The sequence below is a fragment of the Staurois parvus genome, unplaced genomic scaffold (assembly GCF_062004578.1).
Source record: "Staurois parvus isolate SC_StPar_1 unplaced genomic scaffold, SC_StPar_1.0 ptg000165l, whole genome shotgun sequence".
NCBI classification, from domain to species: domain Eukaryota; kingdom Metazoa; phylum Chordata; class Amphibia; order Anura; family Ranidae; genus Staurois; species Staurois parvus.
In genome coordinates this window covers 19,694,180-19,709,206 of record NW_028317961.1, presented here as the reverse complement: position 1 = coordinate 19,709,206, position 15,027 = coordinate 19,694,180, and the positions used below count along the sequence as shown (strand labels likewise).

At 40.0% G+C, this 15,027-nt stretch overlaps 1 protein-coding gene across 2 annotated transcripts in view; it reads left to right on the top strand.

Moving 5' to 3' along the window:
• The window catches only part of EZR (ezrin), a 111,443-nt gene that overhangs the window by 55,135 nt on the left and 41,281 nt on the right, over positions 1-15,027 (top strand). For both annotated transcript variants that reach the window (XM_089676286.1, XM_089676287.1), the window contains exons 3-4: positions 176-259; positions 10,006-10,101. In XM_089676286.1, the coding sequence (XP_089532412.1) occupies positions 176-259; positions 10,006-10,101 (180 nt within the window). The remainder of the gene's footprint in view (positions 1-175; positions 260-10,005; positions 10,102-15,027) is intronic.

The following is a 15,027-nucleotide window of genomic DNA, read 5'->3' as shown; positions in this document are numbered from 1 at the left end:
TTTACTTCTATTGGTCACAGTCTGGTCCCCCAAACGTCTGTAGGGCAGTAACTGGCCCTTTGTTTAGAGACCCCTGATTTAGATCATTCTTCCTCTTATATGCCCACATCTTAAGAGAGGCATTTACAATAAACATGCATAAATGAGCTTACTAAGATACTGTATTTTATTTCAGGTCAATGTACGGGTGACCACCATGGACGCGGAGCTGGAATTTGCCATACAGCCGAACACTACTGGCAAACAGCTTTTTGATCAGGTGGGACCCAGTAATTGTACAGTAATGTATCCATTTACAGGAAAATGTATTTTATGAACAGAATCTTTTTTATAGTTCTAATTCAAGTTATGTTGTTCCTTCCTAAATGTTGTGGTACTGATGCAAGATTCCTGTCAGGCTCATGCAAGTGTGAAGCTGTTATAGTTTGATTACGTGTGTGTAATTGCACAAAGAATGACAATGCTTTTTAAGCTGTATCGATTAAAGGTCTTACAATCAGAGTAACATATTTAAAGTGACTCTAGAGGTTCCTGCACATATCTACAGGAGCTTTAATGTCCTTACTCTATCTGAATGTCAAGCTGCTCTACTTGGAGCAAGACGTTACAACTGGTAGTGTCAGAAGTTGTCTGTGTCCTCTTACCTTCCACATAATTATACTGGTCTATGAGGCTGCCCATAGTGATGTACTGATAGAATGTTTGGGGGCAACAGAGAACGGACAGGCTTTGATACTAGCAGAAAGTATGAGAGCTTTGCTCAGTGAGGGCAAATCTACATAAGTAATACTTCCTATACCATTGTCATTCTCCACCACTTAAAATATGATAAGCTATTGCATGCACGAAGTGCATAGGTTCATCTTTAAATAAAAGTGGAGCAAAGTAGTTTAGACTAAAGTGGATTTGTTGGAGATGATTCCTTGCTCCATTTTCACTAGGAGTATAAATTGGAACATTTCTGGATGTTATGTGCAGCAGCTTTAGTTTCGCACATTTTCTTTGCTCTGCTACTTTTGAAATGACCCTGTGAAATCATGAATCAGTAAATCCATTAAAATGTAAAAAGAACTTAGACACCCTTCCAGCATCGCTTGTACCTGTGTGGTTGCAAAAGTGAGATACTCTGGCTGGAACACTGTGATTAAAAACCTCCCTATTGCATTCCTTCTTCATGATCCAGTATTATTATGAAATAAGCACACATTGTGTACGACTAATGAGCCATTGCAGCAGGAACAATAACTTGCTGAGTGCTCATTTGCAAGGAATCTTGGTGTACCAAAAGTGATTGTTTTAAATCTTTGGCTGAATTTCCTGTTCCAAACTATTTAAATTATGAGTGACCGAATGCCAGTTTACATCACCCTTGTTGCCCCAGTTTTCCAGATGATCTTCAAACTATAAACAAACTTTTGGAAATGATGAGCCAATTGTGCACTCAAATCCATATTTCAAATTAGGAATAGCTTTATTGCTATGGTAAATGCAGTTGCTGATTAAATGAAAGATTACATCTGATTTACCCATATTGGGTACTTAGTACTCAGTGCAAAGATATATGGGGACATTAAAGTATAAGTTCACCTTTGAGAACGTTACACCCATTTTTAGGGTGTAACGTTCCCATAGCCACAGCCGGATTCCTGTCAGAATATCTGCTTGCTTGTACATCCTGTACGGCAAGCAGATATTCTGACAGGTCTGCAGAAGACCTGCATGGCATCAGCAATCTACTGATTGTTGGTGCAATGCTTTTCAGGCACCTGTAGACAAAAATAATAAATGCACATTTTTTTTACTGCAAAAAAATGTGCATTTATTATTTTTGTCTAAACGGTGAACTTATCCTTTAAGGCTGACCCTGAAGTAAAAACTCAAATTTTGCTCATTTAGTACCATACCAAATGCTGCAATAAATAAACAACGTATATGCAAAATATTATGAAAGGAATAGTTTACCTTCACCAAAGAACTGCCTATGCAGGTAAGCTGTGTCTGTAGATAAAAACAACCTGTGCAGCTCTGACTAAAATTGAATAATGCCCTTGCTATAGGTGTAGGACATTTACATACCTCATGAAGCTTGAGTGGAATACTCCCAGGACATATTCACCTTGTTTCTGTTTTATATCCTATTTATTCCTCCCATTATCTGCAATCAGACATCCCAGTTAATATAATATATTACAGTAATATTGGATCAACCATATCTATACATTTTAACAGTATTAAGCACAATATTGGGGGAATTATCAAAAGTTTCTCTGACAAGTTCTATTTTACCTGGTGCTAAAAGTCAGTTCTTTTTTTAGAAAATTAAAATTTAAAAACTGATTTGTTGCACTCCAATTGAGACAAAGTTTGTCTGAGACACGGTTTATTAATTTCCCTCAGTGTGTTAAAATGATTCCAAATCTAATTTGTTTATTTAAATAACACGTCATACTTACCTGTTCTATGTAATGGCTTTGCACAGTGGCCCCAATCCTCCTCTTCTGGAGTCCCCTGCCGGCATTCCTGCTATGGGGGAACTCATATGGGCTTGATCCTGAGGCATGCCGCCTGCACCCATTGACAAGGATGGAGCAACTCAGTCCCGCCCCCCTCTCCCTTGTCACAGGATTTGATTGACAGCAGCAGGAACCAATGACTCTATCTGTTGTCTCTCTGTCCTATGAGGATAGAGCTGCTGCTGTCGGGCACAGTGCTGGATCGATATCAGGGAATTTAGGGGGCTGGGAGGGGGGGTTCCTGATCACAGAAGGTTTTTTACCCTAAGGAAGAGAATGCATTAAGGAAGAAAAACCTTAAGCCTTTAGAACCACTGTAACACAGCCCGACCCATGGGTTTGCTCAGTCCCAGCAAAGGCAGCTCTGATTTCTCCTTCACTGATTCAGAGTTGCTGGTTCCATCTTTGCAGAAGCTTTTTCCACTGCTCGCCTCTTTCATCTTTAGCCATGGGAGTCCATTAATGATGCAACTCCCACACATGCACAAATGAAGAGCATCCTGCAACTATGCTCTGCTTATTCAGAAAATTCTTAGTGTGTACTTTATCTTTTGTCAAAACCTACCTTTCCTTTTCTAGCAAGTGTCTTCTACAAAAAAAAGCTACCCACAAGCAATTTTTTTTCCTGCCTTCAGCTTTGCTTACAGCCCATTGCATACGGACTGTCTAGCTGCAGTGTGGCCCTTCTGGTGCTTTAGTGTGTCCAGAAGGGACAGGTGCAGCGTCACATTCTGCTGCAGGCAGCTTGTCAAAGTCTATCACATTCTGCAGCTGGACAAGGCTGGACAATGTACCAAGTGGTATTTAGGGCTCTGTGTGTTCAGAGACATGGTTCTAGAATGCAGGTGTGCTGCCTTCCGGGCTTCATCCCTGAGAGTACAGGGCCTTAAATGTTTATACTAGGCCTATCCAGCAGGGTGTTCATCCCTGTCCAGCAGCTGCCTCCCATAGACTTTGACCAGTGGGGCTGGACACTGTGCCCGTCCCTCCTGGACGCACTAAAGCACCAGGAGGGACACACTGCAGTTGAATGGCCCCATGTGGAAGGGACCTTAAAAGTACTATATAATATTTTATTTATACAAAAAGAAATATTTGTTGTTTAAGCAACTAAAAAGTTCAAGTTTAAATTTATGATGATCTTGTGATGGGGGTTAATCCGGAACTGTAATCCCCTCCATTCCATCAATGCAAGGTCCATGAGCACCCTCTGTGGCTGCTGACATCAGTCTTTTTCTGGCTTCCAGACTTTACCTGTTTTCCAGCGCATGCGCACATGTTCATCTTGGCATACAGTTAGGTCCATATATATTTGGACACAGGCAAAATTTTAGATTTTTTCAGGTATTTACCAAAACATATTCAAGCTATAGTTATATAATGGGCTGAAAGTGCACACTCTCAGGTTTAATTTGAGGGTATGTACATGCAAATTGGAGGAAGGGTTTGAGAATTACAGCTCTTAAGAGTAGCTATCCCCCCTTTTTCAAGGGACCACAAGTAACTGGACAGTTCAATCAAAAGCAGTTTCATGGCCAGGTGTGGGCTACTCCTTCATTATTTCTTCATCAATTAAGTGTAGTATTTTCATTTTGGAATCTATTGCTGTTAACCTACATCATGTGTTCAAAGGAGCTGTCCATGCAAGTGAAACAGGCCATTGTAAGGCTTCAAAAGCGAAACAAATCCAACAGAGGGCAGCAAGATTAAGAGTGGAGAAATCAACAGTTTGGTACATTCTGAGGAAAGAAGAATGCACTGGTGAGCTCAGCTACATAAAAAGGCATGGATGCCCATGGAAGACAACAGTGGTGGATGATCACAGGATCCTCTCTATGGTAAAGAAAAACCCATTTACAACATCCAAACAAGTAAAGGGCACTCTCCAGGAGATGGGCGTATCATTGTCAAAGTCCACAATCAAGAGAAGACTTCACGAGTGCAAATACAGAGGGTTCACCACAAGATGCAAACCATTCCTAAGCTTGAAGAATAGAAACGACAGATTAGACTTTGCTAAAAAAAATCAAAAAAATCCAGATCAGTTCTAGAAAAGCATTCTTTTGATGTATGAAACTAAGATTAATCTGTACCAGAATGACGGGAAGAAAAAAGTGTGGAGAAGGCTTGTGTCGGAGATCGCCGCGCCGCTGGGCTCGGCGCAGGCGCAGTACACCTCCCTGTGCACGAGCGCCGGGACTTGGCCGACCGCGGCAATCAGGTTCGCGCATGCGCAGTAGTGACCACGGGCGCGCGCCTGGCACCAATGACAGCGCAGGGCGGGATATTTAAACGGCCCTGAGCTGTCATTCAGTGCCTTTTGGTCTCCTTGTATCCTGTGAACCTGTTGTAGTAAGTTGCTGACCCGGATTGTGCCCTGACCTTGCTGTTTTCTCCTGTTCTTGACCCTTGCTTGCCTGACCTCTCTCCTGAATGCCCCCTATTGGATCTGACCTGCTGTTGCTGACCTGGCGTGTGACTCGACTATTCTTTGCCCGCTGCTCTGTACCGCACCGTCCCATAGTTACCGACCCGGCTTGTATGACCCTGCACTTGCTCAGCCATCCATCCATCCGTCCCTCTCAACGGGGTCTCCAGACCTCCTCATACCTGGCTCTCTCCCGTGGGAGCCCCTGGCGAATACCCCTACCACTGACGGGTGTCCTCAGTAGTCACGACCTGGTCCTGGGGTACTCCAAGTCCATCCCCACCATCAGGGGCCCTGGTGAACAAGTACTCTGGGGCTTAGTCTCCGTGCGCTGGGAACATCCGATCAGTGGAGTGCTAGTGGTACCGCCGGGTGGTCCCTTACAGCTTGGAACAGCTCATGATCCAAAGCACACAATGTCACCTGTAAAACATGAGTACTGGGTCATTGGTGTTTATTGATGATGTGACAGAAGCATCCGGATGAATTCTGCAGTGTTTAGAGATATTCTGTCAGTGTCAAGGTCCTACCTTTTCCCAGAGGTTATGTTACTCCATGTGCTGGCATCCATCTTGGATTTCTGCTGAGCATGGTGGGAATCTTTTATGCCTTCAGGTCTCTGAGGTCCATCCCCCAGAGGGGTGTGGCTGAGTACATATAAGCCTGTGATCCGCACATGCTCTTTGCACTTGTGTCTTTGTCTTGCTACAGCTCTGTGTATACGCTCGTGACTCTTCTGGTATCTGACTCGGCTTGTGACTAGACCATTCTCTGTGTTTTCCTTTGATCTGACCTTCCGTTGCTGAACCCGGCCCGTGACCTGTGATTCTCTGTCTACTGTTCTGTACCGTTTTGTCCCGTTGTTGTCGACCCAGCCTGTCTCACTACGCTATTGTCATTCTCACCAGCTACACGCCGTTGGCGGCGGCCATTACCGCAGCCGGGGTGTCTCGGGGGCCGCGACCTGGTTCCTGGCTGCGTCAAGTCCATCCCCACCATTAGGGGCCCTGGTGAAGGGCAGCCTGGGACTTAGACTCCGCTCCCTGAGGGACTTCGGTATGTTGGTGGTGGTTGTCGTCAGCCAGTGCATTACCCTGCCACTAGGCCTACCTGTCCGTTCCACAGCCCTGCCCTGACAGTCAGCCCAGATTCAGCCAAATGCAGAAAATTGATTGGACGGCGCTTCACAGTACAGATGGACAATGATCCAAAACACACTGCAAAAGCAACGCAGGAACTTTTAAAGGAAAAGAAATTTAATATTCTGCAATGGCCGAGTCAATCACCCGATTGAAACCCAATTGAGCATGCATTTCACTTTCTGAAGGAAAAACTAAAGGCAGAAAGACCCACAAACAAAGAACAACCAAAGACAGCTGCAGTTAGAGCCTGGCAAAGCATCAGAAAGGAGGAAACTCAGTCTTTGGTAATGTCCATGGGTTCCAGACTTCAGGCAGTCATTGCCAGTAAAGGATTCTCAACAAAATATTAAAAATGAACATTGTATTTATGATTATATTAAATTGTCCAATTACTTTTGGTCCGTTGAAAAAGGGGGAATGGCTACTCTTAAGAGCTGTAATTTCTAAAGCCTTACTCCAATTTCGATGTACACACCCTCATATTAAACCTGAGAGTGTGCACTTTCAGCCCATATCCATTATATAACTATAGCTTGAATATGTTTTGGTAAATACCTGAAAAAAATCTAAAATTGTGCCTGTGTCCAAGTGTATATGGACCTAACTGTATATAGCTTAGTGTACATTGTGAACAAGCAGGTAAGAATACTTTAAAGCAGAAGAGACCTGCATTAAAGTATTCTTACCGGTTCACAAATATAAATTTATTAAGTAAAGTTCCACTTTAATCATTTGCTTAATGCATGTCTTTTCCTCTACTTTCTTATTAATATTTGAAGGATGTTTGGCCACCTGCATGTTCTTGTAGTTGCATTGTGTTTAAATTCCCCGAGGCTTCTAGCTGCTGAGTCTGCTTCATTAATTTAGCAGCTGCCATCTTGTGTAACAAGTTTACACAGTATAAAAAAATTATAATTCTATACACAGTACATTTACCCGTATAGGAACACATGTCTGTATGCTGTCTGCTCAAAACATAAAAGGCCATCAGTAAACAGATGCTAGTTGTATTGTCTTAATGTCTGAAACACATTGTTATCCCTTTAAAGCATAAAAATATGTGTACATTTACATTTTAGTACAATATTTACATAATACTGTAGCCAGTGTTGATCTGGTAGGGTGTGTGTGCGATAATTAATTTCAATATATTTCAAATCAAAGATTTCATCAATATGTTTCTTTGTGCAAAACATTCAGTGCTAAAATATAAAATATTTTTTTTTTCTAACCCCTTTATGATGAGGGTAAAGCAACTCCTAGTGTCTGAACACAGTTTTGCAGCTTTGGCATGTGTTAGTAAAACAGTAGCTACTTAGTGTATCTAGATGGGCTTTCATTTGGTGGTAAATGGTAACTGATATCTCATATCTCTATTATCAAAGGAAAACTGGCCATAATTTGTAAAAAAATAGATATTTTTTTTAAGTTTAGCTATATTTTTCTTGCTACTACCATAACCTTCCACTAAAGAACAACCCAAAATAAATTTCCCCTGCTCCCCACAATTACAGCGATACCACATACTTGTATGTTATTTATTGTTTGTACTGGTATTAGGGCCCAGAAACAATGGTGCTCATTTGTGCTACCTAAAACACACTGACACTAATTTTAAAAAACTAGGGATGCACCGAAATTTCGGAGGCCAAAACGTTGTGCCCAAAAATATGCCTATCTGCCTTTGGCCAATATGAAAATAGGTGCCGATTATAGCCCCGCTCCCCACCACCTATTTCCAGTGGTTCTTAGGCTTACCTGAGAACCCATTCCAACAATGCTGATAGCTGGATATAGGGATCAGTAAAGGAAAGATGGCCTCCACTCATCTCTATGCCCTTAGAGGACCGGAGCGACGTCATTATGTCACTTCAGGTTTCAACGCCATGTAAACAAGGTCATTTTCTTTTTTTTTAAAGCACTAGATCATTGTTTTTTTTATCTAATGCAGGGGTCTCCAAACCTTTTAAACAAAGGGACAGTTTTTTCTCCTTCAGACTTTAGGGGACCAAACTGTGGGCAGTTGGAGTAGAAAATGTCCAGAGGTCACTGGGAGTAAAGAGTGCCCTATCTTTCTTATTAGGGGGAGGAATAGTGCCCCATCATTGGTGTCATTGGGAGAAATAGTACCCCGTTGTTGGTGTCATTGGAAGGAATAGTGTCTTGTATCCGTGGAAGGAATAATGCCGCAAGAGCCAGATAAAGGCAAGCCAAGGACCGCATCTGGCCTTCGGGCCGCAGTTTGGAGACCACTGATCTAATGCTTTACATTGTAGAGGAGAGATGTGGGGTCTTATTGACCCCACATCTCTCCATAAAGAGGACCTGTCACTGCTTATTTCTGTCACAAGGGATGTTTGCATTCCTTGTGATAAGAATAAAAGTGATTAAAAAAATTTTTTTTTTTAAAGGAACAGTGTAAAAAAAAAAAATCCAGATCAAACTTTGATCCAACTATTTTTCAATGTTTATTAATATTATATATTTATTTTTTTTACATTTTTCTCCACTAACTACTATTCTCTCCATTCAAAGGAGAAAGCATACACAGGGCCCAGTGTACAGAGGCTTTTACAGCAATCGGGTGATTGGGAACCAGGCTTTCTGGTTCCCAGTTGTTACACGGGGCAAAGACAAATACCCATATATGTGGCCTTACAGAAGAAGACCCAGTTCCACAAGACTGCATATATATGTGTACATGCGGTGGCAAGGGGTTAATCAGATAAATAGTGCATATGTATGCTCATATTTGCTACTTCCAGCCAGTGGTTGGCACTCTTAAGGCTATTCTGCTGCTCTTGCATGCTAACATTTTGCTGTGCCCTGAATGACCTAAATTGTGTTTTTTTTTTTTTTTTATGAAACCATTTACACAACTAATGAGAAATTTATATGAAAATATCAGTTGATAAATTTATGATTACAAATTTTAACTCGCATGCTTCTTCATTTTCAATTAGAAGTAATAAACATCTCAAAACATCGCTGGTAAAGAATATATCGATTAGTATGCTTTATGTTTGTAAACCCAGGAAAGTTTACATTCTATGGAGAATATTGACCAGTGAGATTCTTCTTTATTCTGCAGATAGTTGAACTGTTAATATGAAGGGCATTATTCCCTCCATTCATAATAGTACAAGTACAACAAATAGGAGAGGACTAGGGGTAGAAGGCAACACTTTGCTAATAGCCTTGGATGGCAGCAATGACAGAAACTGCTCTAAGCACAACAGCAGCTATGGAACAGTACAAAAGCATTAATTATATGCAAAAAATGTAACCCTTCAGTTAAGTAATATAACGTTTAGGGGAAACTATAGGGGCTGTTAATGTTGCTTTTTATCATTTTATTTGTAGTGAATAAAATACAAAGAAAAATAGGGTGTTGTTTTGGGGGCTACATTGGTTTATTATTTACTTATTGAAAGGCAAACTCTTAGGTCCAGTATGCAGTTTTTTGCTGGGTTTTGCTTATAGTAGAACAGTATTGTGATACTGTTGGTAGTTCTAGGTGCAAAACATTTAGCAAAGCAAATCATGCTCTAATCGAAGGTCCCCTTCATAGTAACCCACCCTTTAACCTAACACCTAAGCCTGCTTATAACCCCTAAATTATTTTGTCTATATATACACTTTATCTTCTTAATTGCGTTAGCTCCTTCTGGGCTGGAATCCTCTGCACTGAATAGTTGTTGTGCCCAAAGGTAATAGCACCAGGAACCTTGGGGATGGAATCTTGCCTTAGTATAAAATTTGATTATTCTGAACATTTTTCCAACAAGAATAAAGCATCAATACTAACTGTTGGTCATGAGTAAGGAATTAATAATTGATACCTTTTACTGAAATCTATTTTTTTTCTTTGCTGTGCTTTGCATACTTTTGTCAGTTATTAACAAGTATTTTGTGGTTTTAGGTGGTTAAGACGGTGGGGCTGCGTGAGGTGTGGTACTTTGGACTGCAATACATGGATTCCAAGGGTTTCCCGACTTGGTTGAAACTTGATAAAAAGGTACGTTTGCCATTCAGTAGTAGCATCCAGAAGTCATACCTAAATTTCCACGATGGCTAATGGTTCTTCACCTGCGTTCACACAGTAATTATTTAACCAGCGCAAACAATATGCTACAAAAAGTGTTTTATCAAAGAGCAGCCTATATTACTGAAGAGGTGAGATTCTGCTTTTCAGAATAGAGCACAGTCTGTCAGTTATTGAATTGAAACAGTAAGATGTTAGTTTGTAGAAATGTTGCCAGATATTGCAGTGCTAACTGGTTTAAGGTATAGTGAAAGCTAGTTATGACTTCACTTACACTAGTGATAATACATTTGTTTTTTTCCTCTGCAGGACATGTTGCCATTATGGGTTAGCTTTACTGAAGTCTCGTTCCCAGCTTCATGGCCTGGCTCTATTAGTTTCCATATTTCCTGTAAAACAATTTGCTTCTGACCACCACCAGATAGAACTGATTTGAGATGGGAAACTGCTTTGGATTGGCCTGAAAGAGCAACCTGTCTCCCTTGAGCAGATTTTTCAGAGCAAAGCAGGAGGTACTCAGAGCCTGTAGGTTGCATGCAGTTTAGTTGTAAAGAAGCATTTTATTCAGTAAAGGTAACACATAATATTGACATTTTTTGAGAGGTGTCTGGGACAAGTAAGACTACATGCATTAGGACGCATTCTACCTTGCATAGCAAAAAGCCAGTGTGTATTTAGTGCCAGGGATGTCCTGGAGCGGTGTACTGCTGTGCAAAGACATAAATGGGTAAAGGCTCTATTTGCACGGAGTGACGCACACACACAGATGAAGGCACAGTGGCCAAACGACTGGCTTCTGTCAGACCAGCTGTCGTACACACGGGCTGTATTTTGGTCGGTTTATATTGAACCGGCCAATGCAAGCATTCTACCTGTGAGTTCTAGGTTTAAGTATTACTCTTTATTCCTGCACCCCTAGACTTAATAAGCAGTTAACCCTTGCAGTGTGTGCGGGGGGAAGGCATTGCATTTGTGGATTTAGCTAATTCTCCTGAATTGGGCATTAAGACGTGTCTCAGTCAAAAAATATGCTTACAGTCCTCTAAAAATAATGTCTTAGGGTCAACAAATGTCTTGGTCTTTTCATCACGATAAAACTTGTAGAGACGAGTCATCAGTTTACATGACTGCTGATACTATCACAGGGAACATGTAGAATCTTCTGTCGGTAGATTAGCATGACCCGGAACTTCATTCATTTTCCTACATTGCACTAATGTTTCAGAATTAATTTCAACACAAGTACTGTTGTGTGTGTGTAATAAATAAATATATTATATATATATATATATATATATATATATATATATATATATATACAGTTGTGTTCAAAATAATTGCAGTCAGACATCACTAACCTGATCAATCACTGTTTGTGGTAGAAATGATATTTCTACATGGCAAATAATTTACTAGCAGGTGTAGTAGAGTAATAGAAATCCAACAGACCCAACAGTCATGACATGCATGCTGCTGATTCTGTGTAATTGAATCACTAGTTGAAAGGGGCATGTTCAAAATAATAGCAGTGTGGAGTTCTATTAGTGAGGTCATTCATTCTTTGAAAAAACAGGTGGCAATTATTGCCCTTATTTAAGGAAGGAAGGCAGCAAATGTTGTACATTCTGGTTACAGTGCTTTCTCTCTGAAATTCTGAGGAAAATGGGTCGTTCCAGACATTGTTCAGAAGAACAGCGTACCTTGATTAAAAAGTTGATTGGAGAGGGGAAAACATATAAAGAAGTGCAGAAAATGATAGGCTGCTCAGCTAAAATGATCGCAAATGCTTTAAAACCTGAAAGACGTGGAAGAAAGCGAAAAACTACCATTTGAATGGATAGAAGAAAAGCCAAAATGGCAAGGACTCCGCCAACAATCAGCTCCAGGAAGATCAAAGAAGGTCTAAAGTTACCTGTGAGTACTGTTACAATTAGAAGACGCCTATCTGAAGCCAAGCTATCTGCAAGAAGCACCCGCAAAGTCCCACTCTTGAAAAAAATACACGCTGAAGAGGTTACAATTTGCCAAAGAGCACATTGACTAGCCTAAAGAGAAATGGAGCAACATTTTGTGGACTGATGAAAGTAAGATTGTTCTTTTTGGGTCTAGTGGCCGGAGACAGTTTGTCAGACGACCCCCAAACACTGAATTCAAGCCACAGTACACTGTGAAGACAGTGAAGCATGGTTGCGCAAGCATCATGATATGGGGATGTTTCTCATACTACGGTGTTGGGCCTATTTTATCGCATACCAGGGATCATGGATCAGTTTGAATACATTGGAATACTTGAAGAGGCCATGCTGCGTTATGCTGAAGAGGAAATACCCTTGAAATGGGTGTTCCAACAAGACAACGACCCCAAACACACCAGTAAACGTGCAACATCTTGGTTCCAGACCAACAAGATTGACATTATGGAGTGGCCAGCCCAATCCCCGGATCTTAATCCAATAGAAAACTTGTGGGGTGACATTAAAAATGCAGTTTCTGAGGCAAAACCAAGAAATAGAGAAGAACTGTGGAATGTAGTCCAATCATCCTGGGATGGAATACCTGTTCACAGGTGCCAGAAGTTGGTTGACTCCATGCAACACAGATGTACAGCAGTTCTCAGAAACAGTGCTTATACAACTAAATATTAATTAAGTGATTCAAAGGAAAGCAAAATCTTCAAACATTTTTCAGCTTATATAGTGAAGGGTTGAGTTTGTAAAGAAGAATACAAACACTGCTATTTTTTTGAACCGTCTAATATTCACTTTTCTTCAAATTTTCTTTAGAGGAACAACACAAATTTGATATATTTTTCTTCATGTTTTGATTTGGAATAGAATGTGTAGTGTTCCCAATGCATTTGTGTGTATGGAAATAAAAGCCAGTAGAAGGATTTTGAGCTTTATTCACTTTTTTCAACACACTGCTATTATTTTGAACACAAGTGTGTGTGTCTGTGTGTGTGTGTGTGTCTGTGTGTGTGTGTGTGTGTGTGTGTGTGTGTGTGTGTGTGTGTGTGTGTGTATATGTGTGTGTGTGTGTGTGTGTGTATATATATATATATATATATATATATATATATATGACATTTATTTACATTTTTGAATGGAATAGGGAAGGGTGTATACCCCTACCATTTCCCTCATAGACAGGTATTCCCATTGGAAGATTTCCCACTACCTTATGCTCTGTGAACTGTAAATTTGGGATTTTACTCCACTTCATACCTACCTATTCTATTCAGAAGTTACAATTATATTTTTTACAGCACTGTAGCTGACGAGGCCTGTAAATGTGACTCTCATTTCTTCCAAGTTTTATTACACACTGTTACTGGTTATTTTACTCTATACAATTATGCTAAAAGTCAGATGAGCTATCCTAGAAAGAAAACAATGCAACAACACATTTTTAAACACCAGATGTCACACCTCCCAGGAATAAAAAATGTTGGAATCACAATAATAAACACATCAGTACACATCATTAATGCATCCTATGTAGACAGCTATCTCAGGACACTAATGATACAAGAAATAGTGTGGTAGATATAGAATAGCTAGAGGAAGTGTAAATTTGGACCATAGCAACCAGATATTGCTGTCGTTTTCCATATCTTCTATACAGATGACAGTTGTAGATAGGTTGTTGTGGACAACACAGACATTTGTATTGCCTCCAGTTACTATAGTTTTAAAGTACTGTAAATTCATAAAGGGTTCTGCTACTTTTTTTTATAAAGGTATTCTTTTACAGGATTCATATAAGGTTTGTACTTTTTATAGTAATAAATTAGGCAACACAATTTTAGATGTTTTAAATGCCAGTGCATCTGTCACGTGATCTCTTCAACAAGAGTTGAAGGCCTGACTTTCAGGCAGAACCATCCAATCAGCAGCTTAGGCTGAACAGTTCTTCTCCTCTTCTCTTTCTTATTATGTTTAAAGGGTTAACTTAAGTCAGAACAGACAGCAGTAAACACCCAACAGGATTCAATCTTTCAACATTCTGTCCAAAACTAGAAAAATAAGTTTTGGCAAACACACTACACGTACATAAGTTTATTTTCAAATTTAAAAAATGGGATTGATCAATGGCAAAATATTAATTTTGGGTAACCCAGTCCATTACTGTTGTGTTTTTTTTAAAAAAAAGGAAAGTATCACTTTATTTGCTGTGTGTTCTCCTGATTTTAATTTTTGGACAGATATATTAACTAAAGTTACTAATGCTCATAAGTTTTCTGCTTAAAGTGCTCATACTGTTAATGTGTATACCTAATGTCTAACCTGTAAGTGTGATGCCTGTTACCAAATTATTTATTAAAGTGGACCTTGTAGTAAAATGCAAGTTCTGCTTACGTTGCCTGATTCCCTTTTCCCTTCACAAATCACTTACTATTAGTAGGTTTAAGTTGTAAAACAAAATGTTAGGGTTTATACTTTTCTTACTCCTGTCTTCTGCCAGTGGTGCTTTTAATGACGAAGGAACTGCAAGGAAAGCTTTTGAAAAATTGTAACCGCCATTTCTCTTTATTTCTGTATGGCCATCACAAATAGTTTGTGTTTCATGTTTGTTTTATATTTATTAATCTTGTGGATTCTTATTTCCTGGGTGGAAGACGTTCAGCCCTATCTTCCCCAGCCTTACTCTCTTGGGCCTGCCCTTTTCATTCATTTGATTTCTAACATATCAATCATGAATCACAACCATGCACAGGCACACTAAGATCAATCATGAATCACAACCATGTGCTTGCAGACTTCCTAGAAACTTCCACATCTTGAGACTGTCATTCATCGTTAAAAGCATTTTGATATTTAAATATTTTCTCACAAGAGCCAGCCCACTGCTTGTATCAGGACTGAGAGCTCTTGAGAAGAATACTGAGGTCTGGTGATG